Here is a 17,513-nt window from a genome sequence, read left to right on the forward strand (position 1 = left end):
TTTCACCCTTGCTACTGGAAAGCTACTCTGGAATCCAGGTTATAGTGATTTCTGGTGATTATAACTGCAGTGTATTAGAGTATACTGAATAACCAAATCTGTTACTTTTGTTTTATCTAAAAACCACAAAGTCTGAGATCTGCCTTTTTTTTTTTTTAAATATATTTTAGTATTTAAAGGATTAAAAAGTTAGAAATGAAAAGCCAGAAAGTCTCCTTTAGGTTCTATGGCTCAAAAAGCTCATAGATGCTGCTTTGTATCCACAACTGCACAACGTAATGAATGTGAATTTCATACCCAATCGTAGAGTTTTAAACTCCGGTAATGCTGCAGAGGCACAAAGTTGGTAAAAGATGTGGTAATTTCTCTCCTCTTCTGCCTTTAAAAAGGAAGGAATTTATTATTTTTCACAATTTAAGAAATGTCAGAAACATCCATGAGTAAAAAATACAGGTTTAATGTATTCTCTAAGAAAGCAAGTATGTTAAGAGCATAGAAGCCGCATGAAAAAGGAAAGAGAAATCAATATCTATCATTTCCTTCTTGATTAACTTAATCCATTTTCAACAGCAAGAATCATACAGACATTTTCATTTCAAAAAAATGCATTTCACTTCTCAGTTCTGTGGATTACTATTAAATATAGATCAGGATTCTGTGGGTGGGTGAGATGATCATACTTAAAAGCTTTTCATTTTCCAAAAATAACTAATACCATTCGCCTCAGCATTTATAGTAAGCTGGGGAAGGAAGTATCTTCCTTGCCAAGGTGAAGCTGCAGTTTTAAAATGAAGGACAAACACAGCTCAGAAGGTTATGACTGATGACTAACACCGTAATTCTGAACTGAGGCACTCTATATTTCCTAACTTCAAAACACACACAAACAGAAAAAATGAGAATACTCCAAACCACATGCAAGAAATCTGTCATGTTTAAAACATACAACAGAATTTCATGTAACACCTCTACATAATGCAAACTGTAATTATTTGCTTTATATCTTTTGGTAGCCAGTCAAGAATAAGGCCATTTTTACTGAGTTGTAGATTATAATGTAGGCAAAGATGGAGAGGAAGTGTGGGAGACAAAGAGTGGATCAGTTCAAGTATGAAATACCAAAATGGAGAGAGTGCAAGACAGATGAAATTCCATACTCTCAGTTGCCTAAATAATGAAAATTAAGACTCATTCATAACTAAGGCAATATCAGTGGGTTTTAAGAAGAGATTAAAAGTGAGCTAAGATGACAGCTTTACAAGCCACAACATAGATCTCTTGAACATTAATAGTATCTGCTAGGTTTTGAAGCCCTAGTCTATAATACTATGGCAAGCACAAACTCTTGTCTAGTAGTGCACTGGAACTGTTTCCATGTTTAAATATACAGCCTATTTACAACACGTTACAACAACAAATAATTCCGACAAAGAAGGGCTGACTTGGTTCTCCTTTTCTCCCCCTCCCCACACGTGCTATATTACAAATACACTATTACAGCCAACTCTTGGGAGAGAGAACTAATATCAGCAAGCAATTGCCTTTTTTTTTTTTTTTTTAGCACAGTCACAATAAGAATATTATATCAGCATTACCTGAAACACCACTCTTGATTTTTCCAAGAGGTAAGTTCTCATGTTAGCACCAATGATTCGATATCTCTTATCAAAACCAATTTCAATGTATTTCCCAAAGCGACTGCTGTTGTCATTCCTTGTAGTTTTTGCATTTCCAATAGACTGAAAAAAGGGAATGTTTTAAAGGTTAGAGAGCTTTTAGAAATTATTGAATCTATTTAATCACCTATGTGGCTCATAAACACATAGCAACACTAATTTTGTCCTGGTTTCAGAATATTCAAGCATTTAATAAAGAACTATGTCTGCCTAGTCAGCAAGTTATGTCAAAATGTGGTTAGCTGATCTTCCTGACAATTACTTCACTTCCTCATAGTTTAATTTTCTAGCTAAAAAATCTTTACTGCTCCCTGAAATATTTTTAAAGGAATTAAAGAGTCTAACAGAATGCTCACATACACCCGATTTCTTCCAAGCACTTAATAAAATGATAACAATTATTTCATACTTTATGTATGTATGTCTACAGATACAGGCCTAGTACCTGAAATTTCTCTAAGTCTCCCTATTATAAACCCCAGGTTCTGCCTAGCTAACAGTTTATTATTATTACTCTATAATCAACCACACTTCCAAAGTGCTCCTACAAACATATCATTATAAAATATTTACTGTGTGCCTGAATATAATCTAAAAATTAAGATGTACAGACTCATGTAATTTGCCTGAAGCTGAATCCCTTCCACAGTAGCTTGGATCCTAACTCAGAAGTAGTCCTCAATGCTGCCCTACGTGCCTAACTTTCTTAGATTAATTCTGTACAGCTTCACAGATGATAAACTGCATGTAAAATATTTCCTTTATAGTGTGTTTTCTTGGGATGCCCAGGGCAAATGATGCCTGTGGTTCCTAAATGATCTTAGTACACCTTTGCCTTACCTCAATAGGATTCACCCCGCAACAGGAACCAGATGGAGAAATCAGAATTCAAGGCATGCAAATCACAACATGCTGAACTTCAAAGAAAAGCATTTTCTCTTCCCAATTAGATCATGTTTTAGTCATCATATAGCAATTCACCTTCCAAAAAAAATACTAAAGATATCTCTGTATCAAAAGGAATGGCATTTGGAGTAATACAGATACAGCATACTGCCTTTTATCATACGCCACTGTGTGTACCTAACTCTGAAGTGCACCATAACTAGAGAACATGGAGTTGTGTCTACAGCCTAGTTTCCTACTTCATGTAGCCATAGATAGGAACTCTGTAGTGAAATAAAACTTGGGAAAAACAAGCAAGAGCCAACAGCAGTACTGAGTATCAGAATTACAGAGCCGTAAACGTAAGGCCAGGGTACTGGTAAGGGCCAGCCTTTAACCTAAGAGCACAGCTTGGGAAGTGGGGGATTAGACTTTCAGGAGCCCCATCACAGCAGCAGCAGCACAAAGGACTGATGGACCAGATGTCAAAGTGGCATCAGATGAGCAGCTGCTATAAAGGATATAAGAACAAATTGTATCTCTGCAGTCCTAAGAAATACTGAATTCACTCAAACTGAATGTATTAAAACTGCATTTCTTGTCTTTTAAAATTATTGCTACTGTGATATACTTTTTGTTGTTGGTTGCAATATAATGTTACAATATTTTCAGAGATAAATTATTGCTTTTAAAGGTATTACTTATAAAAACAGTCAAGAAAGTCTTTGGTATTATAAGATTGCTTACCAGAGTAGATACTAAGCTGTACAATTTGCACAGCTATGTGGGGTAATGAAGGATAAGAGTCAGGAAATTACAAATAAAGATCTGTTCTAAGACTTGACAATTTCTACATTTGCAATAAGAAAACTGCATATAGTTATCGACTACAAAACTAATTATTCAAATAATTGCTAGAAAACTATAGCGAGGATTTGATATTACAGAGTATTTAGTAGGCAAAGATGATGTGACATTTTCATACTAATGATGGTAGCTCATAAAATGCTGGTGTTTAAGTTGTCCAAACAGAAATTTAAAAAATAAAATTACCTGCTCTTAAGATTTCACAATCAACTTAGTAAATAGGGAGTTTCCTGTTTCTAAAATGAATTACTCATTTTCTTCCTAATCTACATAGGTTAATTTGTGTTTCTGCTGATTTATCAACTGAAGACTTTGAAATATTAATTTTGCTGTCCTAGAGTCTGTCTTAACACCAGATTTCACAACACTTACTCTGAAGCTTATTTAAAGTTCAAGTGTTTTAAATTAAAAGGATAACTTTCATCTGATTGTAAGAATGTTTAAAGTAATTGAAATTTTAGATATATCCAGGTTCAGGAAATTTTCACTATCCGTAAAAAGTAAAAATAAAGTACCATAATTGTTCTTCAGCTGATCAAAAACATATGGATGGAAAGTTCATTTCTAGTCCTCAATTCAAAATTTCCGTGCTTTGGAAAATAAATCAATAAGTGGTGCGCTGATGGCCGCTGACGGAGGGATGGGGTCCAAGGAGTGAAAGGGAAGGATGTGTGGTTTAGGCTTTGAGGCCAAACAAAAGTGGTGCTGGGAAACCTGCACAGGGTTTGTATCTCACCCAGGAAACACACAGCAAACTGCAGACCCATTCTGCAGAGTCTCCTCCCTAGCTGCCACGAGAGGACGTGGCTGCCTGCCTGGTCCCGGGTACCCCCTCCATGGTATGCAGGGAAAGGCAGAAGGGGCATTTGGACCCCTGGTGCTGTGCGCCACGCACCGAATCTCAGTGTGGCCAAGGATGGTGTGACACTTACTGCAAACATTGGAGCAGTGAAAAGAGAACACTGGGATTAACTCATGCCTGCAAAACTGCCACTGCTCCCCAGGGCCCAGGCTGCTCCCGCTGGGGTAGGTGCAGCTCAAGGCAAGGCTCAGCTCCCCTGGCTTCCTCCCAGAGCTGGACGTTTGGATTCTTTAACAGCAGAGCCCACTGCCCATCACAGCACAGCTTGTTTTATCCACAAAACAGTTTCAAAAGACCACACAGCATCACAAACCAGGCACAATTACCTTGTAACAGAACACACACAACTGTGATGGGATCGCTATAGTTGGAGTGTTATGAACTCCTTGTACCAGAAGGAAAGAAGGAATAAAGCACAGTTCATTTAAAAAAATACCTGAGAAACAAAACTACTGCAGCATAACAGAAACATTAGTCTGAGATAATTGTAGCAAAATTACATCTTCTGTTGTGTCCTTCCCTTCTAGAAGAAACCATGTGCATCTCATGTAACTTTGCTTTCTCAGTTTATCTTCCCTAATCACATTTCCTAAAATTGAACATTGGCTTTACTCAACAACTCACTTTGCTTCAAAGTGTAATCTACCTGCCCCCCAATGTATGATGCACATGTTCAGTGGGTAAAACCAGAAGTTTTTAATCTGCTTTGGAATTTTACACACAAAAATAGTCTTATGCACTTGCATTTAGCCAGTGGTTTGGGAACTACCAGTGCTTACAAAGCTAAATAGCTTTAAAGCAGCATTCATATGGCAATAACTTTGTTATGTGAAGTATATTTACAATACTGAAGCATTACCCATCATCTTCTCTGTCTTTCATAAATGCTACATGAAATGGTCCCTAAAGCACTTCCTGGTAAATGGTTTAAAACCAATTTTGCTCTAGGTTCTTTGATTCTTAAAGTATGAACTGCCCTCTCTATTGAATGCGTATGTCAGTCCCTGAAAAACAACTGAAACTGGAGGGTAGGAGGTAGTGCAGTAGCTCTCTTACCTCCATGATGGGATTGGAGGCCAAGACTTTTTCCTCAACATTGGCTTCACTGGCAGACCCACTGACCGTGGCAAAGTACCTCATGGCATACTTAGCAGAGACGGTCTTCCCGGCTCCAGATTCCCCACTGACGATGATTGACTGATTTCGCTCATCTCTGAAACACAAAGACACGTTCATTACCAGCTGTTCTTTCAAAGACACAAATTTTCTGTGTCCCCAGCTTGGCAACAACCCTTCCAACCATAAACGTTAGCAATACAGCAGTAACATAAATGCATGTGGCAGAAATAACAAGGCTGTTAGTGACCAAGCTGCCCGAATGGCTGGTTGGACTACCTGCAGCCAGGCTTCTCAGTCAGAATTGGTGCTGCTGTGACAGTCCAGCCAGCCAGCAGAGCTGCTCTAGAGAACCTGGCTACAGTGAAGTACCTGTTACCACTATTCACTACGTGCTTCTGCAGCTACTTCTATCCAGAGTTTGTGGTATAGTGCTCCACTAAATTATCAGTGCTCATTAGTAAAGATCATTAATGCCATCTTACAGATAGAGAAATCAACAGCAGAGTCAGCAACAGAAACCTTTCGTCCTTCTGATCTAATCACCATCTTTTCCCAGAATTGTTCTGAATCTGAAAAATTCAAGCAGGGCTGTTCAGGACACAAATAGCAGCTCTGTAGCAAAAACAATTCCTTTGTTGTGAAGTAATTTTTTCCTATTAAAAAAAAAATAATCTCCATTTGCTACTAAACAATTTTCTCACATCTCAAAGAGGGTTCTATCCATAACACACAACTGCATGACTAATAAATATACTACAAAATAACAAGGATAGAAATTAGCATTTATATAGCCTGAATCTTTTAAAATAAAGACCATATACATTTTATAGATTATTTTATATTTCCAAAGCAAAAGACGTTAAAATTAATGATGTTTCAAAATACTCCTATAATCTAGATAAACTTAACTCTATCCTACATACTGGAAAGTGGAGAAAGAAGGAATAAAATCTGACCCAGCTGAGGCTGGAACATAGGAGGTATAGCAAAGCCCCAGACTAGGCTGCACTTACAGCACTCTAACTGTGAATGAAATTTCAGGTACGTGCACATTCAGGCAGCACATATACAGTCTGCACAGCCTCCAAATGCCTGCTGAGGCCATCAGTAAATGCTATGCATGGGAAGTGAACAAATATGTAAGGAAAAACTATTTGTGGTTTAGGTGACCTAAAGGCCCACCAGAAGATCTGGGATCCTATTTCTGAGATGGTCAAAAAAAAGCTGCTGATGAAATTGCAAAGCTAAATTACAGATCTCACTTTGTTTCTCTCAACTCTCCAAAACTACTACCATCCCCTAGATAAGAGCATAACTCCAGCATCTACTTCATGTTGCACAAAGACTTAGGCTAAAGAAGCCTCTGGTGACATCACACATCTCAAGGAGAGCCAATGTGAGATTTGTTTAACCAAATGAAGGCATTAGTCAAAGCAAATTTTCTACATTTTGGTAAAAGGAAATTACTTCGAATGGCTGCAGTACTGATATAAATTTGATAGGAAAGTGTTAAGAAGATCAAAGCAACCTAATTTTATGTTCTCAACTTCCATTTAACACATGCAATAGGTGTGAATGACTACAGCACAGCTCACACATTCACATACAGCAAGCTGTCAGTCTCAGTGGGAAAGCTGTGGAAAAGCCTAACTTTTCAGATTGCCACCGGCTTGTGTGTAGTCCAGGTTACAAAGCCCAAAGTGCCAGAGATGTCAGCACTAGCCACAGCAAAATGAAAACATCTGCCCATGAGATTTCCTGTTGGAGTGGCCATCAAGCCTGCTGCACACACTCCTGAGGAAGGATGTCTGCGGGGCCCAAGACGCCTTCCAGTAACGATGAAGATTTCCAGCTGGGAAAGGAAGAAGAAACACTCTTGCTTCTTCCCCACTTCCCCTCCCAGAGCCCACCAGTAGTAGAGGGACATGCACGAGGGACAGTCTGTAGCTCTGCACATCAGGAAGTGGCCTGAGTTATATGAGCTCATGGTCATGCTTCTGAGCAGCAGAAGGGCATGGGAGAAGTCCAACCGAAAGTGTAACATCTAGGCTTAAATGAGACAACCAATAAACAACTTTCCTCTCACACAGTTTCTACAGTGAGTCAAAACCAAAATAATATCTTCATAGGATTGGCATTGTGCTTTCTTTTATTCCTCCTGTGCTCTTTCAAACAGAAAAAAAACCAAAACAAACAACAAACCAAACAAAAACATACCATTCTAAAACATGGAACTTCTGCTGTGATTTCAGCAGGTGCCTAACACAGGAGATGGGCAACAACATAACAAGTTTTTCATTTGTCACTCTCTGTTTCATGTATTAAATATCATTAAATATATAAAGACTCAGGAAGTTCAAGTCCTGTGAAATATATCCTCTGATGACTGAGCTTATTTTTAACTTAGCTCCCAAAGTACAGAAGACTTTCAGAAAACAAAGTAATGCAACCTCAGTACTACATATTTCTGACAAAACTGTCAACAAAAAATTAACTCTGTTGCCAGGAGAATAACATCAGAATAAAGGTGTCTCATTCTAACTGTCACATCCCTTAAGGACGTGTGTGAAAGCACAGAAAGTGCATGCTGGTTTTTCAGTCACTTGTCCCTCCTTGGAGCTCAGGAGTAGGAAACACTAGGCTCTTCAAAGCATTGCGGAGGAGGAAGCTCCATGTTTTCAAAGACAGTAATGAAAAACTGAGGTTGAAATAATTCCTCCTTAGGAATACTGTTGCTAATTAGGCTAGAGTTGCCTTCCCCGACGCTGTAACATATGAAGATGTACTCTTCTTGTTTGCATGCTCAGGAATAAGGGATCTGTTATTATATTACTGTATAAGTACACATATGCTTTTCATAAATTTGCCTAGACAAGATACGGCTGCCTCTGTGTGAGCTAAAAACATTGCTGCCACCTCTTTTGCAATGACTATTTGTGTTTGCAGCAGCTACAGCAGCCATGAGAAACAAAGGGCTCGCTCATTGTCCGCAGCGCAGTCCTCTCGCATCGCCCTGTGAGCGCTCCATCCATGCTCAGAGCCGCTCTTGTCTCCACAAGTGCATTAGTCCATTGTTTTGCTTATAACACACTGGAGTGACCATCCTCTAGCATATTATTCTTTCTGCTTTCTGGCAGAGAGAATGGAAAACACAACAAAACACCCAAGATCACACTCAACATTTGATGAAGGAGACACCCCAAACACAACACCCCAAACACAACAGCAGCAGAGGATGAGCTGTTACTGCCACAACCCCAGGGAAGACTTGGCATATGGATGTCCTACCACAGGCAGCAAGATAGTTAGTCTTGCAAGAAGGAGGGTGAGATAGTCCTGCCAGGGATCTGTGTCAGCTCAGCAGAGGGCTCTTTTAAACTTTAAAGAAACAAAATGCCACCCTTAAAACAAAATAAATAAATAGAATCAAAATACCTTGGAAAGAGCATGAAATGTGGTGAGAATTATTTTTAATGGCTTGGTATAAGCAATGTTCCATCTAAAATATAACCTCCGCTTATGCTAAATGAATTTTTCATAATCGGACTTCATCAAAACCAAAACAAAATAACAAAAAACCCAAAGCAAAACAAAGGAAAAAATCCCCAGAAAACACAAGTAACATCATCATGAGCTCTTTCTCTGTGGAGTTATTTTCAGTTAAATCACTAGCCTCAGCTTTGACCTGACATTTTGAGCACTTAACAGGTCTCCAGTCAGAAAAAAAACCAAACTATAATTAAAACTTTCAGTCAATGAAACAAGTAAGTAGGGCAACTGCATCACATGTGACATCATTTTGCAGCCTGATGCCACAATCCATTATCCATGCAATATTTCTTCATCTTCTTGGAGCTTTTTCTCTGAATAAAGCACATCAGTAAACTATTTTAAAATTAAGATTACCTCTGAATGGAGGAAATATTTTAACTCTTCTTTTACAAAGAGAAATGAGGGAAATCAAGCTGGGACATGAGAAGGAAGAGAAATCCTCTTTCACCAAAAGGTGGATAACGATTTCATGCTAGAATAAAAACTGCATTATAGGGATACTATATTAAGCCAAATTATCTTGAAAAGAGGTGTTTAACTCCAGCATACTGAAACAGATTGATGGAGAGCAGTTTACCATTCACAGAAACACAATATGTTCAGGTATTGGTCAGAACCACATTCAGCTTTTCCCATTTCTGAACACTGCAGAAGAATAAAGGAATGACAAAACAAAAAAACTCCAGGTTTAAGATGATAGCCCCCAAAATTTCACAAGCTGAAATGTGAAATCATATGCAGAGATTACTTGTAATAGCAGGGAACTTGATTCAGCAGTCTTCCATATCCATTCTCTTATGCCTATACTTTTAAGAGTCACGTGAGCACAACAGGTATTTCTTGTCAAATAAAAGAACAATAACAGACTATGGAATTAATAACTGACAATTTAAAATAATAATGCAGATGTCTAATTTTGTAAGGTAATATTCAGATGTTGTATCCAAGCCACACACAACTCTACTCCTTATGACAAGTAATAGACATAGAATGAGCAATAAATGTCATTGACATTTCATACTGTAATTCTGGTAAAGAACAGAAAGAGATTGTTGCACAGGCTGGTAAATTTGAAAGATAATTTTGCTTTATCTACAAAATTCTGTCAACAGGGAATATGTTTATGATGATATTCGTTGTCAGAGAGCCAAAACAGAATAGATGTAGACTTACCTAACTCCTGGAAGCTTCAGATTACCACCTACATTCCAGCAGGTTTTTTTTTTATGGTTGCAAAAAACATTGCAAAATTCAAGACTGAAGCTAGCTTCTGCTCAAAGAAGGTTCAGTACCGGGGAAAAAAAGAGAGCTACAAGCTGACCTGAGACACCTTACATGTCAAAAATACTTTGCAGAATATGAATGAAATGACAACACACAAGAAACCAGGAAGTTGTTTAAAAAAACCCCAAAAAATCTTGTTTTCAAGATGTGAAAAAAAAACAAACACTTTTGTTGAGGATGTGTATATACCTTAATGTGATACTTTCAATAGCATTGACTACTACTAACTTTAAATCCTGTATTTCATAGAAATCTAGGGGTCATGCTTTCAGAAGGGCTCAGAATGGAGGAGAAAATGCTACTCTCTTGAGCTCACAGTTGTCAGCTAACGTGGAAGAAAGAGCAAGACTGTCACTAGGCACCTTCAAGGTGTACAGAGTGCTGCAGCAATTTTGACTAATAATTGATAACTGTCATTATCTAAGGCAGCTTTTAATGATTTCAGCTGACCAGTGGAAAAACTGAGAGGAAAAAAAAAAACCCCAAAAGAGCAAGAAATTAAACATTTACGTTACTAATATTAAAGGCAGAGCTGTCAATTTGTGAAGTTGCATCCCTCAAAAACCAAACCAGGTGACTGCATCACAGCTGTTATTTCCATAGCAAACTGTCCAAACAGATCAGGATAATCAAGACATATAGACTGAGAAATCCCTACAGATATCTTTGTTTACCTTCTTCCTCTAAACCAATAGAAAATCCCTTTCTGAAGCTGGAACGCTAGAACAATTAAAAACCTATCCATCAATAAGCATTTCAGAGGGCATTAAAGAAGTCCACAGCTATTCCATTTAATCATCAAAGCACAATATTGGTTTTGTGGTTTTTTGCTTCCTATGACGGATGCGTTGGATGTATCACTTGATCTTGTCTTTCAGACTCATGACTCCACAGCAAACAATGTCAAATAGACATATATAAGCACACACTCCACAAAAACATTAGCCCGCTATAATAAACAAAAGAAATACAGAATTACTGACATCAGCCTCAATATTCATATAAATCCATTCCTACTCAAATCACCAGAATCTTTACCTGGTGAAAGTGTATCATTAACAGCTAATTTTAAAAGATTCTGATAGAGATTTTGAATAGGCAACATCACAGGCAAGCATTTCAAAGTTGGGTTGTCTCAATACCATGTAACATAGACGAGATTGGCAGAAAAGATCAGTGAGATATCTTTAATATAAAATGAAGGGACTAAATAACAGGGCAATTTGATAAGAACATTAGTTCCTACTTTGCCTTTGATCCTAAACCACGTATGTTAACCGTGAGGACCCTGCCAAAGTGCTGATGTTTTTAAGGAAGCTTCTTGTCCGGGTGGTCTGAAGGGTAACACCTTCAGAACATCTGTCCTCACTGCTCCAGAGCTAAGAGGTTTTAATTAAGCTTCTGCCTTTTTTTTTTCTCTCCCAGAGTTGCTACTGTTTTTTTGTTTTCTCTTGGAATAACAGGTTCAAGTTACGGCTAAGGGCACCAACCCCAGGGCACATGACAGCTTCATTTTCTTATTTAAAACAAAACAGCACAAACTGCTGCTAAAGGCAGCAATCTTCAAACATCGAAATCTCCTATTGTTTCAGTTCAAGAACAAGAGCACAATAAATAGTTTTTATTTAATCTAGCAGTGCCAGTCTTGGCTGCTTTATCTTGCTGTTGTTTCTTTACTGCAGTTCTGTGATAATAAAGTAGACTTCTAAGCTGGATTTTGCTTTACATTTTCAAAACAGTGAAATTTGAATGATCAAAAGAACCTGACACAAACTCCTAGGGAAGGAACCTCTGACTCAGGGACCATTTGGGACAGATACTGTTCTCAGTGTACACACATAATTACCACTAACATCAATGTGTGTCGTGCCCATCAAAGACAGAAAGGAACTTAGCAATATGCCATCCTGCAGCTGAATTATGCTAACAGGAAAGTCAACCAAAGAAAACTACTTTTTAAATGACACTGCTGAAAGGTCAGATAGGATTCATTTTGAAACGCTGGCATGTTTGAAAACTTGTACTTCCATTAGCTGCAGCTTCTCTGAGAGCCATTGGATTAAGCAGGGACCAACACAAACCTAGTTCTAAAGCACGTGACATTTTACACCCTACACTATAAAGAAGCTTTCCAAATTGTGCAGGGAGCTGGCATGATCAAATGTCTCCAGCAACACAAATGTAACTCTGACCTAAGTACACATCCTGTTTTTTGCAATCAATCTCTCAGCATCCGTGCTGCATATTTGTGACAGCATATGACCAAAATAATGTGCAGTGTCTACAGTGGGAACACCCACACATCTTTTCATGTGAGACCCTGATTAAACAGATCTGTTTAGTAAGGATAAGATTCCCCCAATGATGCAGCTAAAACAAAAACAAAAGCACAGAAAATTCTACCAAAAAACTTCCTCATTGATAAAGTGGAATAAATGAAGTTTACACAATGCATTGCAAATAAAAGCATCATGGAAGTGCTAAATATAATTTTAACTGCTTTATCAGTGTTCCCAAATAACTTAAATATATTTGTGTTATACAAATAGAGAAAAACATGTAAACATTCCAAATATTTTATTCAGTCTTGGAATACTTACCCACAGAAAAGTCTTTATACTCTTTTCTTGTGAAAACCATTGGCTTTCATCAGGTATCAACATAAAGTTAGGGGTTCTCTGTAGTATTGACTGTTTTGTGAGCTTCACAGAAAGCAGTTTGATAAAGTTATTAAGAAATTTAGGATGGAACTTCCAAGCCAGAGAAGGCCAGCCCTAGTAGACTAAAGGGAACTCTGTCTTCAGGGGACTGGGCATCTTCCAACACAGAAAACAGGATGGACAGCAGACACATGCAGGGAAAAGAATAAAGCAACAGAAGGACAAATCTGTGGTATAAGATTAAATACTAAGGGTTTGCACACCTCATCTGAAGGCTCACTAAATAGGTGTCATTTCAATAAATGTTGAAATAAATAGAATGTTTCCTAAAAATACCAGTAAATCTGAAACCGAAATATTTCCTTCTTCCCCCTCACCCCCCTCTGGACCACTCTTTTTTTTTCAGCATGAAAATGTGGTTTGGGAGAGATAAAAGGATTATTTTTTGAGAGCTCAGCAGCTTGTGCTTCCCCCAGCCCCCTGGCAGGGTATATCCCAGGTTCAATCTTTGCGCAATCGTGCTGCATATTTGTGTGATGCTTCCACTGCTAATGGTTACTAGCTTTTAGAAAAGACCAAAATTGCATTTTATACTTCCCCTAAAATGAAAAGCAGCTGTAAAACCCACCAGCACTGGAAGGTCTAACACAAGTCAGTGCAATGGATTTAGCTTCACCTTTGCCTAAGTGCAAAGGCAGTAAACAAGGCTGTACATGTTTAGCAGCATTTGTTCAGTGCAAAGGCCTTTGAAATTCATCCCAGGGTCTGTAGCATCTTTTAGGAGCAGTTATACAAAAAAACTGTCAACTCTACAAACCCAGGATTTGCTTTTCAAATAGAAATAATGCAGCTGTTCAACAAACAAACAAACAAATATATAAATAACAATTCATTCAGCAGTTTTAACACTGTCAGACTGATCAAGAACAGCAGCAGCTAGGTCCAGGCAGCCTTCCCAGAACCTCTCATGTCCAGAGCAGGAGGCAACATTTTGTCCTCTGGCAACCTTCTGAACAAGCCCTTTGTAGCCTTAAATAAGTTCTGTTATGCTCTGTCTCTGAATTTGGCTCTTGGCCTCCTTAACATGGGAAAACACCTCCATTTTTCAGCTGCTCTCCATAGCCCACATAAGGCAAGCACATCTTTCCATTCTCTTTGTGTAGCTGCTGGGTCCACCCTCCCTGGGAGGTCACCTTCCTCTGGAGAAATCTCCCCTGCAACCAGGCAGCACTTACAAACGCCACCCCAGGGCTCTACCTTCACCTGTACTGCCAGAAACCTTTTTCCTCTTGTTTTTAAAGTTTTCTTCTTGCAGTGCTCCTTTGCATAGCAGCACAGCCCGTCCTTCCCCATGGAGCCACATCATCCTGGTGTTCCCAGTACCAAGGCCTCCAAATTAATTTGTATTGGCACATCCCAAAAGGTGCACCATGACACAGATAATAACTTTTTTCCACACTCAAAGGGCTGTTGTGTGGCTTACCAAGGTAACTTTTGTAAAATGCCCAGAATGTTTAAAGTGCCATGTAAGTGCTAAGGATTAGAGACTAAAGTGCTTCAAACCATTCTGTGGTGATGTGATGAGGGGTGAGAAAGACAAGAAAAAGTGAGTTACTAGTGCTATGCCCCAGGAGCAAGCGTTGCTTCTGACGAGGAAGAGCAGTCACCTTACTTGGTCTGTTCCACCTGCACACCCTGTGCCTGTTGGTTTATTTTGACTATCTGGATATAACATGCTCTGACCTGACACATTCCAGTCTTCACAGACACCACACTTTAGCAACTCAGAGGACTGTTCAGCTGCACCTTCAGTCACAACAATTGCTCCCAACTAAGTAGTAAATTAATTATTTGTAACATCACTAATTTTTAATAGGCATGATACAGTCCATCAAACTATGTCTTTAACAAAAGTTTTAGATAGATAGATAGATAGATAGATAGATAGATAGATAGATACAAAAAGATATTTCCGTTTTTTAAGCCTAACAGCATTTCTCAATGACATCATCTTTAGGTGCTGGAGAAAAAAGGACATTCCAGGCACAAGACAAGCTGCTGGAACCTCAGCAGCTCTGGGCTGATCCAGGCATGGACAGTGGACACCATCGCTGGTTTACTTGTTTTCTGGACAAGCAATAATCGATATACCAGTATCAGAGAAGACGGACCTTGGTGAATGCTTGTGAAGTGCCTGGAACACATTAAGCCTTCCAAGAAAGCAAACATTATTATGTTACCTGGCACAGAGACCCCTAAATGCTGCACGAAATGAAAGCAGGCAAAATATAGCATGTCACCTTTTGTACATTAAAAACAAATTAGCTTTGGGAGAATGTTACCAGGAAACCCACTGAACTGCTTCAGTATCAATGACATAGTTATTCTCACACATTTTATTGGCAAGTTGGTGTGATCAAGTCATCCAGACACTGGGTCAGGATTTTCAATTCAGAGGCTCTATGTACTGCTTTTGCCACGTTGGTGTACTCAAAGTTTCTCTCCCACTCCCCATTGTCTGTTTCAACTTATAAAATGGAAGTAATGACGTTGGTCTCTTCTATAGACAACTTTGAGATGTGCTCATGGGAAGTGCCAAACAAAGGTGAAATATTACTACGACACATAACCCGAGTTCTCTTAAGTCTGTTCCAGCTGCAAACTCAGTCACTCTGAAACACCTCCAGTTCTTAAACATTTTTTGGTCCTCTTCAACAACAGCCTGTTAAAACCATTGTGCAACACTCTCAAAAACAGCAGATGTACTTTTTTTTCTTTTAATTAACAAATTGAACCACTTGCCATTTTAATCGTATTCAGGAAACATAGCTCTTGACTGTAAAAATGGCAAAAGGTGAAAAGGTAATGAATTGACAGTAACATCTCTCAACACATACAAATGAAGAAAACTGAGGTCAGCACACGCTACAAAATCATGACAGATTGCACTCCAGAGGAGCACGAAGATGAGCCAGCACTATGCAACTGATTTATCTAGGGATTAGTCGAGGTCACTCCTGCAACAGTTGAGGAAAGCTCATTGCTTAGCTACCAGCAGGACACCTCACATGAACTCTGGCTTCCAGCTACAACCATAATTAACCATTTTGTTGCCTAAAAAGTCACTGTGCAGACATGTAGGTCCCTGATGTTGTATCAAGTGGATTGCCCCGTCATCACAAAATACCCATAACTACATAAAAACTCAAACCCAAAGTATAAATTACTATTTTGAAATCATCTGTTCTCACAAGAAAGGACAATTTCACTTTTCATTCTAATTTTAATAATAGAGACACCAAAGTACCAAATCTTTTCAAGGTATTTAATTTTAAAAGTCATATGTCAAAGCTGTAAGTCAAAGAAGGCCATTGTGTATTTGTACAGTAGCCACCACAGCAAGATTTCATTTCATAATGGGATGCAGATCTGTGACGGGTTCTTAACCATCCTCCTCCCAGCTCCTGCCCAGGGAGAATAGAGTATCCATTTGTCAGACTCTCAGAAGCAAAGCAGCAGCTGATCAAACATGCATTTGTACAAGAGGACATCATTTAGGGACGCCTGGGACAGCTACAGACTGTCAGTGAAGGTGTTTTCAAAACACCTACTCAACAGCTCACCAAGCTTCCTTTTGAACAAAAAGTGATTAAAAAAATCCGCCTGTAGCTGAGAGACATCAGAGAAATGCTGAAAATCTGACAAAACAGAGAGGCAGCCTGCTTATTAAGGGTAATTTAATGGAAGAGATACATACTAACATTGACTAAATCATTATGTTTCTTCCAAACAGAAAAAGCAAAACTTTGAAGACTGATATTCTTAAACACAGTTGCTTTCTGTCCTGGTATTCCTTGAGTTTTAGAGGGACCTCATAAGTATGCAATCCTGTTTGCAAATATTTCTTTCAACTTGCTCATTGCTAGATAACTAACCAGAAGGAAATCTCTAAGTTAATTTATTAAATTGAAAAGCACTGAGCTCTGCTCTATCTGTCATTAATCACAAGTAGGAGGGAACAAACTAGATCAACAAAGTGCTGATAAAAAAGTGTTATCTTAGTGCAATATACCCTTTACTAGGCAGCGGAAGGGAACCTGTGTAAAAGGGATTTAGAACTCCTTTCCCTAATAGTGTTAGGAAACTGATACTTGTATGTCTCGTAGATCAATGAGACTCCTAACAGCTTCACAAGTATGATCATCAACTTCTGGTGGCTGTGATTCCTACTGAAGTTGCCATGTTTTGAAAATAAAAAAAAAAAAAATCAGATCCTGCCAACTGATGCTTTTCCTCTGTTTTCATAGTTACCACAGAGGGGTGACTGTAAAGAATGAATTTGTTTTCTGTTGATAATTTGGAAATGCTGACTTACAAAAGTGGTATGTCTTGGAGTTCAAAGGGTTCAACACATGCAAACACCCACACACTGACATTGTGGTTTGTATTTCTGAGAGAAAAATCAGCTCTTCAATAAACAAGTTATTTCCTTTCAAATCACTCATCTGCCTTAAACACTCTCCCAAACCCGCTTAAATGAAGCAAGCTCTCCATGAACAACACATTGCCTATCCGTGAGAAGAGAGACCGCCAAGTGCAGGTCCCAGC

The 17,513-nt window shown here is 38.6% G+C and overlaps 1 protein-coding gene across 1 annotated transcript in view; it reads right to left on the reverse strand.

Moving 5' to 3' along the window:
• Positions 1 to 297: 297 nt before the first annotated feature.
• The window catches only part of LOC103772554 (unconventional myosin-Va-like), a gene marked incomplete at its 3' end in the record, with an annotated part of 30,146 nt that continues 12,930 nt past the window's right edge, over positions 298 to 17,513 (reverse strand). Inside the window, exons 5-7 of the mRNA XM_008939889.1 lie at positions 5,347 to 5,503; positions 1,596 to 1,739; positions 298 to 379 (exon numbers count right to left, since the gene is read on the reverse strand). Of these exons, the coding sequence (XP_008938137.1) occupies positions 298 to 379; positions 1,596 to 1,739; positions 5,347 to 5,503 (383 nt within the window). The remainder of the gene's footprint in view (positions 380 to 1,595; positions 1,740 to 5,346; positions 5,504 to 17,513) is intronic.

Source organism: Merops nubicus, unplaced genomic scaffold (genome assembly GCF_000691845.1).
Source record: "Merops nubicus isolate BGI_N331 unplaced genomic scaffold, ASM69184v1 scaffold52064, whole genome shotgun sequence".
NCBI lineage: Eukaryota > Metazoa > Chordata > Aves > Coraciiformes > Meropidae > Merops > Merops nubicus.